This window comes from Athene cunicularia (genome assembly GCF_003259725.1).
Source record: "Athene cunicularia isolate RWA chromosome 2 unlocalized genomic scaffold, athCun1 chr2_part1, whole genome shotgun sequence".
Classification (NCBI taxonomy): domain Eukaryota; kingdom Metazoa; phylum Chordata; class Aves; order Strigiformes; family Strigidae; genus Athene; species Athene cunicularia.
The window spans coordinates 99,050,791-99,066,308 of NW_020799095.1; the positions used below are offsets into that span (position 1 = coordinate 99,050,791).

The 15,518-nt window shown below is 40.2% G+C and overlaps 1 protein-coding gene across 1 annotated transcript in view; it reads right to left on the reverse strand.

The window, feature by feature from the left end:
• LOC113476629 (microtubule cross-linking factor 1-like) overlaps window positions 1-4,823 on the reverse strand; it is a 7,146-nt gene extending 2,323 nt beyond the window's left edge. The window contains exons 1-3 of the mRNA XM_026842444.1: window positions 4,734-4,823; window positions 4,427-4,651; window positions 2,759-2,917 (exon numbers count right to left, since the gene is read on the reverse strand). Coding sequence (XP_026698245.1) covers window positions 2,759-2,917; window positions 4,427-4,624 — 357 coding nt within the window. The 5' untranslated portion in view covers window positions 4,625-4,651; window positions 4,734-4,823. The remainder of the gene's footprint in view (window positions 1-2,758; window positions 2,918-4,426; window positions 4,652-4,733) is intronic.
• Between the last annotated feature and the right edge of the window lie 10,695 nt (window positions 4,824-15,518).

Genomic DNA, 15,518 nt, shown 5'->3' on the forward strand with positions numbered 1-15,518 from the left:
TAGAAGAGGAGATAAGAGCACTGTGAAGGACATGGCAGGTGACTTGTGACCCTTCCTCTTTGTTGTAATTTTGCTTCTATTATTTGCAAAGCTGATACACTGAGAAATGTTATTTAGTGACAAAAGAGGAAAGCCTATCTCCTATCTACTTAATACAACAACTTGAAATTACATAGTCAGGAGAAGGCAAAAATTAATTTCCCAGTTAAAACTGCAAGGCTTTTTTGAAGGAAAGAAAAAATTTAGACAGAGCAAGCCTGCACGTATTTCACATCAGAAAATTCCTGTTGAAAGTATCACAGGAGAACGAAACAGGTACTGGGGTGAGAGAACACAAAACAGCACTAAACACCATAAATGCTAGGAATTCTTCAAAAGATAAAAAATGAAGGTGGCTTTGAAGAAAGAGTGCTTTCAGAGATGTGTACAGTTCCTAAAGATATTTCAGCATGCAAAATACATTAAAAGTAATCAACATATATGCCATCCACTGCAGTAAGAAACTGGACCCAAGAGAATTGTACATCAGGATAAAGCAGAAGCGAGCACAGAATTAAGAAATAAACCATGAACATGGATGTGAGAAAACCTTTTTATCAGAGGATGATAGAGGAAAAAGGCTGAGCATAGCCAAGGATATTACAGAAAAAGAGCATATGGTGACATTGAGCTATATCAGAGAGCAAATACTGTCTAACTGGGTCTTGGGCAACGCTCCAGGACTGGATAGGAAAGACACTCCTTCTAAGTGTCAGCCTTTAGATAGACAAAACGCATAGTGAGGGTGGATTGGGAAGAAGCTACATGACCTTTGGGTCACTTTTCTCCTGATATCTAAAGCAGTATTTTTCCCACTGGCATGTCTAATATATTCCTTTAGAGCTTTGTATGCATTAAATGTTCCTAAAGAGGCATGACTTCTGGTAGTTATTTGAACACATCTTGAGGCAAGATTTTTTTTTTTTCAGGTTTTCAGCAATGTTAACGGTTGCAAACACATACTTATCTGGCACAGATACCACTGTGTTTCTTCAACTTTTGGCTCGTCTGTCCTTGTGTGACCTACTGAGGACACAAACCTCTGTCTTTTCACCTACTGTGACCTTGTAAAATTCTGACTCCCAGAGAAACCACCACTCATCGTATGAAACACCAGACTGTCTCTGTTACTACTACTACACCTTATGCTACCTCTTGTGCCCTGCTGTGCCTCTAGATCAGCATGAACGCATCCCAACATTCTACCTACCATCTCGCCCTTTCTCTATCCCCTCCAGCCTTTGCCTCTTATGGGGCAAAGTAAGGGTACATTCACTTCAACTTGCAATGCAGCAGGGAGACAGTTGAGCTTGTATCAGCACACTTAGGCTTCCCTTCCCTCCCCTGCTAGGCTGCAGCAATCTAGGAAGCAGGGTAAATTCAGCCTGGTTAGCACTAGCTTGAGGCTCCAGCACCACTGGATCAGTTTCTTTCTCACTGCTCACCCACAATTTAGTTTCTCTAACTGCTTAATCCCAAAGACGATCAAGCAGTATCTAGTCAACCTGTGTGTTAATCAACAACAAGCAAACATTCAATACTGTGAATGACATTTTTGTATGAAATACAGACTGCAGACCCTGTAACATGGTATTATGTCCATTAAACACAGCATTCACAAATAACATTAAGAAAAAAGAATAACTAAAACATCATGCAGATTTTACCTTTTGTGTCAGGCTCTTAAGTAATCTAAGCAACGCTCATATTTATACTAGCTGATGACCTGTCCTGTTAGGTACAAAATGGTCCAAAACTCTTGCACTGGAGTCCTCATAACCCAAATGCACAGAGAAATTAAACAGGGCTTGTCCTTATAAAACTGAGTCAGGCTTTGTGACAGTTGACTTGCAAACATTGTCTGAAAGATTAAAATAACACATAACTGCACCAGCTCCCTAAATCTGACCAGGGCTCAGAGGATAAATGCCTCACCTCATTATGTTTAAATCTTCTATCTCAATCTGGTTTAAAACAGAGCAGAGGCTGTGAGCTGCCAGTCTGCTGTACTGTTAAGAGAACAAAAATACCACTACAGACCAGGATGTGGGCTCCAGCAGAGATCCACATTTAGTATCTGGCTTTCCTTTACTGTCCCCTGCTCCTCAGCATATTTGCTTCCAAGGATCATTACTTCACCCAGTACAACTATGTGTCAGCTCCAATTGAAATGATCCCTTTTCTCAACAGACAGTGTTTCTGTGCCTGAAGTACAATGTTATTTATACATTACAGACCACATTCCCACTGCCTAGCTCATGCTGGTGGCTCCCACTGTCACCACTGAAGAGCACCAGCCAAAGCAGCGGCTTGCCTATCTGAAGTAGACTCTCAGAGACAAGTCACGCACACCTCATTTGACTCTCAGATAGGTGGAAGTCCCAGTCTGCGTAAAAGAGAGTCAGAGCTAGATGGAATCGAATCAAAGACAGTTTTTCTCCAGTAGGAAGAGAGGCTCTGAGGAGCCAGTTTAAAATGGGACAGAAGCCCTGTGAGAAGCCCCGGACAAAAGGCCCAGCATCACTCCTCTACCTCTCTATTGTTTCTAAATTACCAACACATTTGGGACATACCACAACAGTGAGGATACCTTCTAGGCAACTGTACAAGCCGTATCAGTAGGCATTTCATGTAAGAGTTAGTCTAAGATGTTTGCATGTCAAATTTCCCATCTAACCCAGCAACACTGCTTTGTACAGCTTTTCTGACTATTGCTTACCTCTTTTAACTTGTCCAGCTCATTTTGCAGTGTCTGCTTGGATACTTCCACCTCAATAATTTGCTGCCGAAGGATTTCATTTTCATCTTCTGCTTTAACACGTTTCTCCTCCACACTCTCCAGCTCATGGTGCAGTCTGACAGAAACATCTTTGGCTACCTGGTCAGAAGAGCAGAAACGCATGAAAACGATCCATGAGGAGCAACAGCTACAGTATGTCTCCTACAGCAGGAAGCATATTACAACCCTAGACAGCCAAGAGATTTTTTAATTCAATTATGAGACTGTTGATGAAAGACTCCAAGCCTTCCAAGTACCAAAATGAATATTCGCTTATAATAAAGAAATCCAAGATGAAAATACATTTGATTACCCTTCTCCAGCTCCCTCTCCACATTATGCTAAGGCAATGTCATGAAGGGCAGGAGGAAATAAGCAGATACCAAACTCACACATCAAAGTCCCAGCATATCACATCAATAAAACAAAAGATGAGGAATTGTGTTGTAAAGTTGACAAGTCATCGGTCATTCATGCAGCAGTCTCATCCACCCAAATTTGCTGCTCTAGCGGCAATCACAACTAGGCGAGAGTGATATTAAAGCGCAGAAATATATGCTAGCTATGGTTTTCTGTGTCCAGCCTAACAAGAATAAATATTTACTCCAAAAACATTTGGAAAGGTGATTCATCACTCAAAATTATGAGTTACTGAATTACAGTAAATCAGCAAAACCAAAGCAAACAAACTAAAAAAAAAATGGTATCTCTTTCACTTGAATCTGTGTACAAGATTTTTACTGAGCAACGTATCGTTTGTATTATAAGGTTGTAATTTGTTTTCTATCATAAAAGAGAAAATTAGGTCTGACGTTTTGAAAAATTTGATGACTTGATATGTCACTCTTACTTCCACTGCTGGGAACCAATCATTCCAGTTTCAGAAGGTTTTATGTTTTGCATTTTTATGTACAAAATGCTTAATAATTCTAGTGGTAAACAGTCCTTCTCTACAGTAGATGTTTTCAAAACATTGGTACAAGATAGTAATATTAAGAAAGATGAGTAAAACTAGATAAGCAACATGCCTATGCAAAGATTAGCCTTGATGGAAGCATTTCTGAAAAATATTAAAACTGTTTCAGTATGAACATAATTTTTATAGAATTTGTGTTTTTATGAGAATAGCATTTTGATTCTCTATCTGCCTTGCTAAAATATTGTAAGTCTGTTCCTGTTATGAGTAACTCATTAGGCACTAAGAAATACAACTCTGACTAGTTTTTTTCCAGTTATTTGGCATAAGCAAGAAGAGAAAAGGAAGGAAATGGCATGAATTGGGAAAAGCATTTCAGGTTTTGTTTATACAGTTTTGCAAAGCTGCAGTTTCAGTAAAACCAGTAAACCAAAACCCTTTAAAACTTTCAAATGCACAAATGTAACTTGACTGCATTTCTTTCATTTTGAATCTAAGAACATGTGTTTTTTACTCACTAACACATCTTTTTATGATGATAAGCTGTATATTTGTTCTCCACCGCAGAAGGAGGAAATTGGTCCTGATGTTTGGAAAACTATTGCCTGTTTCATGTGTGACCCTCCCTTCCATTGCAAGGAGCCAAATCCTGGTCTACTCTCTTTCACTGTGAATATGAATCTCTCACCCACCTTTAAATCTTGTTCCAGGCTCCTAATGAGCTCTCCATCCACATGGCCCGTTTGTGCAACTTTCAAGCTTTTCTGTTCTGCTTTCCTGAGACGATATTGCAGAATGCGGCAATTCTTGTTTGCCCGGTCCAGCTCTCGCCGGAGCTCCTGCAGCTGGTAAACATCTTCCTCTAAATAGCTGTCACGCATTTCTTCCATTTCAGCCCGAAGTTCATCCAACTCATCCTGTGAGAAGCCAAAACAGTGCTCCATCATACCTCTAATCTCACCCATGGGAGCAAAATAGGAAACATGCTCACTAGGATACCCTATTAATGAAGTGATACAGATTGCAACATGCAGCTCCAGAAGTCGGAGAAACAGAAGTTTTACCCCAACCTTGACTAATTATGCTGAACTAAATTAATGAACACTTGTTACATTTCTTGCAATTGCTTGTATAATTAAAAACAGACCAAATGCTTATCTGTCTCCTGAAACTGGTAACACCTTCATTTTATCATCTCTAATTAAAATAAAAGTGCTTAAGACTTTGCCACCATCTGAAATGATTCCTTGCTTTATCTGACTACAGTAAACCTAGTTAACCAAGTACCTCAGCATCTCTGCGTGATGTGTCTTTTTAACAACCAGCACTTCCTAAAAATTAAATTGTCCCTAGAAAACTTTAATGAATCTTTACACCAAATACTGAACTGCTCCATGCTGTCCCATCTGAGCCTACCACTGTGCACAAGCTTAATGACAGATAGGTTGGGTGAAGGAGATAGTGGGTTTCTGTCATGTGCACACACATTTCAATAACAGGAACATAGGGACAAAATAAAACCTGTTCCCATGGGAATAACCTGGTCATTCTTTTCTGGGCATCATGAACTGTCCCAATTCCATATTAAACCATGAGCAGCACACAAACTCTAAAGTCAGATTTAAAGATTTACAGCTGAACAGGATAAGCTCTATCATTCCCATTTGTTTAATCTGTGCATGACTGAAGCTCCAGAGCTAAAACGCTTATAAAGGTCTTCCAAGCACAGGGGTACAAACCATTAAACTACTGCGTCAAAGGAAAACTATGACTCTACTAACTTTGAACAAAGTTGGGGGAGAGGGGGAGATCAAGAAAAAGAGCCAGAAGGAGTATATTTGAAAGGAACTATTAATTTTTAAATGTGTTCTTTAAGATTGCATTTGATATTATAAAGACCACATTTTCTGTGGAAAACATAGCTTATATAAGATTCAAGGAGAACTTGCACTGGGGCTAGCTGCACTGCCACCTCACTTCAGATCTCTAAATGACACGACATACCAAGGATGGCTAGAGTATTTCACACTTGTATTGCATGGAAAAGACACTGCTATGGAGTTAGCTCCCTTGACAAAGCCCCCCTGCCCCAGATTGGACCATCTCTGTCCAGTCCCTCCATGAACATGTCTGCCTACACCCCCCTGGTAGTCATCTCAACCATTCCTCCTTCCCATGGCCTAACTGGATGGCCAGTCATGTTTTTCTCTGTATTCATCTTGCTCCACCAGAGCTTTAAAAACAAATGAGGGACAGATCTCGTCTCTGAGCACAGTTCCGACCAAAGGAAGACGTGATGAACTTCTTTAGCCTTGTTAGCATAGTTATGTTAGAATGTGTTACTCCTACCAAAATCCCATCCATGTATAAAAACTCCAGTATTTATACAGCTATGTTTGAACTTCAGTTAGTTGAACCAGCATAAGTCAAATTTTGGGGAAGCACAAGGCTTATAATGTAAAAAATGACCACTCTGAGCTCAGCAGAGAGGCTTTGCTCCACCAGTACAGCCCTCCCAGGTCTCTTCACACTCTCCTAGATGCTTAGAAAAGTATTCTCACAAGCCCATCAGATCACCATGCATTCTCAATATATTCAGATTTCTGCTGTAGCAGCATCCTGTCCCATAATCTCCCTGGGACAGCTGCAGGAGTAGGATATTTGTATGGATGGAGAAGCTCAAGGGTTACACTCCAGTAAGCTGGACCATGTTCACGCCATACACTGTCTGAAAAGCAACAGTGTAAGCACAGTAGCAGAAGCTACCCTTGCAGCAATGACACCCTCAGAAGTTGCAAAAACATTAATTAACCAAAACCAGCAGCCTGCAAGGAAGCAAATGAGCTCTGCAGACCAAACCCAGCAGGATTCTTTCAAAACAATTTATGGTCCAGGACCTATCTACTCCTCCTTACGGTCCAGCCAAATACTCTGGCCATATCAACACACCAGTGAAGTTTTGATAAATGATATTTTAAAAAGAAAAACATAGCAATGTATGCTTGAGTGAAGTGGGGAGGAAACCTGGTTTTCTTTTTAATGTACACACTTTTTCACTATGCTTCATGTTTAAAGACACTTTCAAGAAGTAAACTGAAAGTTTACCCAGTAATGATGGAGATACAGAAGAAAATGTCAGGTTTTAGAAACTGGTTAGAGAGTAGCAGTGGCTTTTGAACCTAACAAAAGGAGTACACTTATGTGTTACCAGTTTATTAACTAGCTATTTTGGCTAAGATACTCACATCAAAAGTGCAATCTTTACCTGTCTTCTGGGATGAACAGGACCAGAGCTATTGCTTATGGCTGTCTAGAGACTCTAGAGCTGAATCTACTTCAACGAGATTTAAGTTCAATTAACTTTTTAATATCATCTTTAGAATGCTAATGTTAGATTAATAATTTGGTTGTAAATTGAGAATTTTGAAACACAAATCCACAATAAAGGAAAACATCTGTCATCACCAAGAATATATTTAAGAACTAAGCAATGGCTTTCATGTGTTAAGTGGCCTGCAAAGAGCAATTATAATGTTATTGTTCATCTCCTAAATGTCTTCCTTATCTACAACACGTTTTGGAATTGTAAATCTGGTTGGTTTCTAAAGACAAATAATCCACAATATTTGGCTTCAAAGCATTTATTACAACCAAATTTGGAAAGTGAAACTCACATAAGTTTAAACAACCCAATCCCCGAAACAGTCATCCTATTGAAACTGAGTATTCCCAAATCCTCTCAGTGGGCATGGGAGCTCTCCCAGGCTTCAGAGTCACTCTGTCTCCACTGGAGACTTGAATCCAATGTCTGCCTTCCCACCAAAGAAGTTCCCCAAAGAGCTGCAAGCACTGGCATGAGCTATATTTCAGGAGATGGGCCTGGTCTTTTGCCTCCAGAAAAAAATGACGTTTTTGCAATCTCCCTTAACAGCACAATTCTGAGTTTGCCAGTCTGTGATATTATTTTATTATGCTTGCCTCTGGTTTTCATTATAAATACAGAGTTTGCTTTTTTCTAGTGTAATATTGCAGATAAAATAAAATTTAGGATACAATCAAGAAAGCTGTACTTTAAAACCTCACAGTTCTCCTCTCGGACTTTTTTCTTTTGACTGAATTGAGCTTCTTTTCCACACTTAACTTTTTTCCTACTCCTAAAACTTTCCTATAGAAATCACTGTGTCCCAACCCCTTGCACTTAGGAATACAGCATCCTTTGGAGGAGCTTTAAAACATGGCAACATACATGCAAACACAATGAGGGCACAAACAATTTTGACCATATAAGGAGCAGAAACCTCACTGTATGGGCTGCACACAGCACCAGCCTGCTTTCTGCTGTATTACTGCAGTGCCTGGGGCTTGGACCTACATAGTCTGTCCAGCCCAGGGAGGAAAAACCCAGATGGGACAGATTAAATCTTTTTGAGGAGCAAGATGAAGTCCTATTTTTAGATATTAAATATATATATGTGCAGGAGCATGTCACCTCTGAAACGTCAAATTGTAGAAAAATGAGATGTGGTTCAGATTTTGTATGACAGCATAAAGTTATAGATGCTGAGATAATCTTTTACTAGTTATAATAAAGACATAACCTTGCTCTCAGGCCACAAAATCAGTGGCAAGGGCGTAGATGCTTCCAGTTCATAACAGTTTATGCTCCTTGGTCAGTACTTGTGATTCTGCTGTAGCCGCTGAAACCCTGTGTTAGCATCTCCTAAATCAGAACTGTACACCTACAAAACCAGGACAGCTTCAACTCCTCTCCTAAAGCCATGTATGCTTACAAAACAGAGGAAGCTAAGTGAAAGACCCAGAGAAGCAGAAATTACAACTGAAACTATGATGGTCCTACTTTCTAAACCGTCAAACGTACCACTTTGAAGGAAAACATGTCAATCATTAGTGAAATCAAAGGTAAATGCAGCAAAGCCAGAACCTTAAAAATCCCAAACTCGGTAGTTTGCAAAAAAGATGCTTTGGCTGTGAGGCAGTTGGAAATACTAGATAAACCAAACCCCTGACTTCCTTAAAATGTATTGTTCTTATTACTATTGTTATTGTGAGTGAGAATTAAAACTCTCTCTCTCAAGAGGTGTTGATTTTCATACCATGGACATTAAAATTGTAAAACTGAAGAAAGAGATCAGAAAAGGCTTATAAAAGTAATTACAACAAACAACTAAGAAAGTGGCCATCCCACTTTGTGCATCTAAAAAAATGGAGAGCCTGCTCCCTTCCTTTAACAGGGGGGACCTGCTTCATAATCCCAAAGTGGCAATTGAAATTGGGAGGTTAAGTGCTAGCATAAGAAGCTTCATTTTGTTGTACATTCCTGTAGGGTCTGAGAGCCTCCTCTTGATCCCTTTTAATTTAATGGCAATTATGTTATTACCTTCAGTAAGAACAGCACCAGGCAGAGTCCTGGAAGAAAGAATATTGTTTAGGAAAAAGCTAATGCTTTTCTTTCCAGATGTCACCCTGGTCATCAGAAAGAACAAATGGAAGTGTGGGAAAAAAAAACACCTTTCTACTGGCAGCTCTTTCCAGATTTGCAGTAGAAATCCAACTTGCTCATGCTCCTGAGTCTAACCACTTATGGTTTCAGCTGCTTGGCCTAAACTACTTCCTAAAGGCTAATTATTCGGGGTCTAGTAGGGATCACTTGTCTGCAATTCAGGGGCTGGCTATGTGAACACAGTGTCACACTTAAATAGCTGGTTCCATTTGCAGGATTCCCCTGGACTTCAGTGCAAAAGCAACAGAATTAGGATTCACTGTTTCCCTGTCAGTCTATCAAGACAAGGTGAATCGGCTGAAAGGGGAAAGCCTGTGTGCACTTCACATTGCTGCATAGCCCAAATACATATTGATGCTGTAATTTCACATCTGTACTGTACAAATTGAAGACTTGCCTCTCAGGAGAGAAGCCATTATCTCATTAATACCTTTACTGATGTCATGCTTGTTTATTGTTGATTTAATTTATAATGAAATATAATTAAGGGTAAATTATAGGAATATGCCTTGTTTAGGATTCTTGGAGGAAAAAAAAAAAAAAAAAAGGAGAGAGAGAAAGTCAGGCCATGCAGCTATTACACTATGTAACCCATACTCATATGAGTCATTCCTACTGAAGCGACTAGGAAGACTTGTACAACTGATGGGCTGTGTCTACCCAGCCAGTCTAGTTGAGATCTGTAATGAGGTTTGAAAGTAAGTTTTACAGTCATCCCCACCAACTGCACACTCATTCAGTCCACAAAGCACACAAGAACAAGACTCCTTGAAATAGAGAGACCTAAGCTCTAAGGGTGAACCAAATGTGCTCCATTACTTGAGTCCTCTGGGCAACTTTAAGGGGGAATGTTTCATTCAAGGCACTAGGCTAAATGCAGTCCACAGTAACACCCCTAAACTGCATATAAAGAGGTAGGGGCCTCAGCACCAGCTGAGTTGAGGTCAGCCTGCTCATCTACCCTCACTGAGCTGATAATTACTAACTAATACAGAAAAAGCTCTTAACTGAGAGTGTGAATAGAGACTAAACACTGGAGCCCAACCACAAGTAAAAAAAAAAACAAACAAAAAACATGCATAAAATAGCATAAAAGATGTATGGATGATGAATTCTCTACTATGAATTTACAGTTACATATATTAGCAGATTGAAGGTCTTTAGGCTCCACTGAATTAGAACGCATCAATGTCCCAAAGGTATATACTAACTTGGAAACATCCGCAAACTAGGAAGACAAAAACATATACATCCAATAAACTGTACTGTATTTAAGCAAACAAGTGAAGGGTGAAATTCAATTACTTATGTAAAAAATGTAAGCATTAATGTAGCCAAAAGTCATATTTATAGATTATACCAGTATTATTTTCTAAGTAGAAGACTATTTAATATACATTAAAATCAAATGAGGGGAGATTGAGGAAGAGAGGAGGGGCAGAAGTTACAGTGGGTAGTTGCTATCGCGCTGACAAATCCAGAAGTTCTAGAAAGTCCTTGATAAATCTAAGATTTGTGAACTACAATTTTACGTAATCTGTTTTCGTATTTTAAATACTTCCAACTGTCTGTATGTAGGAGATGCTGCTGCTAAGAAATAAACACATCCCCCATATCACTTTACAACAGTACTGCAGTAGGAATAAATATGCTCTAAAAGGCTTTGGTTGGGAAGAAAGCAACAACCACTATTTTTGCTTCTTGCAAATTTGTTAACCAACCCAAAGCCCCTGGGCCCCTGATATTATTGTTTAGCTCTCAAACCAAATTACAAGTCATGCACTGATCCAATGTTATTTGAAGCTTGTGCATGAAACAAGACAAGAACTGAAAAACTGTAGGACTGTGTGCAGTTGACTTCAGGGCTGGTTTAAGTCTGCGGGATCTGAAAGAGGGAGCAGCATCTGGCAACTTTTCTGCTTCATTCAAACATTAGCCCCAGTATTGTTTCAACACACTTCTTTGGCCGGGGCAGTTGAAGTCCTTCGAGCAGTCACATAGCTGGTGCCACACTGAGTCGTCTATTGAGGACCACCAAGGGGAACTGTTGCCTGGCACATCCCACAGCTAACCCCCTCCAGGCAGCGCAGGGGTTCACAGTGACACAGCTGGGGCTAAGGAGGCACGTGGCCATGCTATTCTTCCCCAAAGAGACATTTTCCTCCGACAGCTGGCCATCCCTCCGGCCGAGCCCAGCAACGTGGGTTATATATCCTTCTGGGCAGGGTTATCACCTCCATTCTCTTTGGGACTGCTGGTCACCAGGTGGGAAAAAAACAGCATGTCAAGCAGAGATGGGGGACAAACTTTCTTTTGCTAACCCCAGTAACCCTCACTAAACGGAAGAAAATTGTTCCCATCGCTTCACATCAGTTTTGCTCGGCAAAACCCTCTGACATACATAACTCCCTGCAGGTTAATAAAAGAAACGGTGGTATTACTCCTTATGAGCTCATCTTAAGCCTATGGTTTCAAAGATCTACAGTGTCAAGGGAGCTGAGCCATACAATGTAACCTCATATGACACTGTGATTTAAAACAAAAATGAACATCTTTTAGAGGTATCAGAGTGGAGTAAGGGGCCTGGAGTGGCCCCTTATTCAATTTATATCCAGCATAATGTCTCAGATAAAAATACTAAAAAAAAAAACCCAAACCCCAAAACCAAAACAAAACAAAAAAACAAAGACAAAACAAGATAAACAAGACGATTACCTAACAAATCCAAGATAATTTAGAATATATTTTTGTGCTAGTCCACACTGTAGCAGCAGTTCTGGCATGTTGAACTTACACCAACACATGCACAAAGAAAGGCCCAGTTAAAGCAAAGCAGAGCAAGCACCAGGTTCGTTTTAAGGGTTGTACGAAGTGTTATGCCTCACGTAGGAGGCTGCTTTCACACTGTGGCCATGAACGATGTAAACAGAAAAGGGGCATGTGTCATGACTAAAATACCACTGCTGTTTCTGCTAGCACATTTATTTAATTGAAACAGTCTGAATTAAACTTTGGCCAAGATAAAGCAAGAATATTTTTAATTGCTAAAATTTGGGTCCTCTTCCTGAGGTTCCCTCATCCTTTAGAGGGCTCTACACCACAAAGAGCTGCTTTCAATGTTTCCCAAGGACTTGTATAGTCTATAATGCTTCTTCACGTGCTGGACACTTTAAAGTAATCTTGAAAAACAACCACTTGTGTGGGCAGCATTTTGCTATTACTAACATGACTAGCTAGCAAAAACTAAAACTCTACCCTCCACTAGCACTTACTGATGACCTCCTGGCTCCACAAAGTCAGGCAGCATGACATAATTTCTCTCTTACGCATCAACAAATAAGTGATACCTTTTAAATGCTACTGTATTATTAGTGTCTTCCCCTCATAGGCAGCTGAAATAAGGTTACACAAGAAATACATGAAAATTAAATCAATGATGATATTTCACAGGGGCAGCAGAAGAGAGACTTCCCAATGTAAACACTTCTTAGCCACTTCACCTACAGGCTTAACTTTACAAATAGCTGGCCCCTGCTGGAGCCAAAGTCTCATCTAGGGTAAAATCACAGTCCCTGGAAATACATAAGGTGGTAACATCATATCAGGCTGAGATCTGGCTCACAGTATATGAAATCTGAGACCTCTGCAGCACCAACAGTTTGTTCTGCGAAGGCTTCCATGGAGCGTTCTGGAAGACTTTCTAGCACTTCTTGAATAGAAATAAAAACAAACAGTTGTGTTTTGTTTTTTTCTGGGAGACCTTTAATCTCCAGCAGTCATTAGCACTAAGTCTATATACACTATGTTCTACAGCCTACGTTCCAGACATATGAAAGATACATGAAGGACCCTCCTATGTGAAAGATAAACTTCTCTGAAACAGGATTTTAAAGTATGTGCACTTACTGTTGCACTCCAGCTGCAGGGAGGGATAAGTCAGAGTGACAACTACAAAATTCAGCATATGGCCATGCTCAGGAAAATAACAGTCTCTTCTGGGATTTATCTAATCATTTGTCTATTTACAGATGACAGCTTCCCTGTTATCCCTTAGCCCCTTCCAGTTAAAGGAAAACACAGCTCGCTCCAATACCAATCAGGAGAACTGTGTTGTAAAAAAACATGACAAACAAACCTATGAATAAACAACTCAGGCAATGCTGTGGTTTTAATTTGCAGATGGTTTTTATAGGTTTCCCCAGGAAAGGAAAATGAAGTTTGGGAATTCTCCTGATAACTTTTGCACCACTGGCCTGTTTCCAACCATTTTGAGAAACAGAACAGTTAAGGCTTCATGCACCCAGGTGGCCAAGGAGAGCAGACAGAGCAGACTCATTCCCCTCACAAGAGGTGACAGTGTGAGCTCGTGGCTTTCCAGGCACCTGGGCATGCCCACTGAAAGTCAGCTGAGACACAGAACCCCAAGACACCAGTCTGTATTATCCTACTGGTCCCAGAAATACTTGTAGCCTAAAAAAGTTGTAATAGATGATGTTGCTATAGATGATGGAGACATCAAAGTGAAAGACCGGAAGACAGTGTTGTACAGGTTGAGAAGTTTTAAACAATGTAGAATTAAATTCTTTACCTAGGACTTGCCAATGTCAATCAGGTCCCGTGATCAGAAAGTCCCTCAGGTGGGACACTCGAAGAGTGGTTGGTTCTAGGCAATTCAGACAAACTCTTTTTTTCAGTTTCCCATAGTTAAGAATTACTTTCAACATGAAACAGGAGGCTTAACACATTCTTCATAATGTGTTAAAGTTTAAGTACTGTAATGGTGCAAAACCTGTAATGCAAAGAGGTGCTCCTGGGCTTTCGGCCTCCATGGCTTTTAATGGCAGCGCCAGTTTACTTACTCCTAAAGCAATTCCTGTTATCAATTCTGATTTCATTACATCTCTTGTCTCTGGGCCGTCAAGTAGAACAGAAGCTTCTGATAAAAGTTCTCTGTGCTGCTCATCATTTTCTAGACTATTATGTTTCCCTAATACTCTCTGGAGTTTTCCATCCAATGAGTGCTATAAAAGCTTTGCTGTGCACCAATAATTTTTATTGGTCTAGTTCTGTATTATCCTTTTTTTAGATGACCAGCAGCGCCCACAGTATTTCAGGTACACCCACTGATCTGTGTAACAGCCACAGATCTATAAAACATTATAATGTTTTGTTATTCTCTGCTCAGTTCCCACTGAAATCTAACATAATTTTTGCCAGTAGTTTCACATTGAGCAGAGACTATCATTGCTCCTTCTCTCATGATGCTCCTGAGTTAACACAATGCATTTAAAACCCATAAAAGTGCATACTCGGTTCTTCTTCTCTCCAAGTGCTTCAAATGTTCAATACTGAGATTTATTTTCCATCCTCTGCCTTCATTTTTCACTCATTCCTCGGGGATTAAGTATGTGATTAAGTTCTGTCTGGTCTTTGCTGGGCTTGATTTAAGATTAAAAAAAACTTCATGTCATCTGAAAATTTTGCTGTATCATTGCTGGTTCCTTTTTCCAGTTCATTAAGTGGCACCAGACCCAGCAAAGAACCTTGCAGCACCCCCGCTGTTAACCTTTTGCTATGCTGAACATCGTTTCTTGTCCCTTAGCCAAAACCCCTCAACAAGCCCAGTGTTTACCACCCGCCTCTCCCAAGGTTATATCCAACTCCAGTCCTTATGGAAACAAAACTCCCATGGATTTCCACGGTCATTTTGCTTGACAACAGGGTATTTGCAAAATCAGGGAACAAAGACTGTTCTCACCAACAGCAGAGTTAAAATGGTACAGTAGCTGTGGTTACATGATTATCTCAGTTTATCTTATTTATAGATCTTTATGGATGTAGCCTCTTCGCTGTGCCAAAAGATCAGATTGTAAGTGCAAGTCCAACTAAAGGTTCTCGCAGGTCAACACAGCTCAGAGCGCGCCCGAATTTAGCTCTTCAGTTTCTCAGAGGATGAACGCACAGACTTTTCGACCTGTACAAGGATGCAGTGACACTTTTCACTGCTGCTCTTGTTATTCTCTTAGCACTTCACAAGGAGGGGCTTCTCTTTCCAGTGATAAAGGAACACAATAAACAGACAGCGTAATGTTGTCGTTCTTTCCACATCAAATGAGGGAACCAGTTTCTCTGACTTTTTTTTTTTTTTTTTTTTTTTTTAAAGGGCGATATTGAGGAAAACCGTTCCTGGAAAGCACGATCTTGCGAACCGGCAGAGGTCTGCGGTGTTTTAGAGAGAGTTGGGGTTTGCTGAGCTACCACCA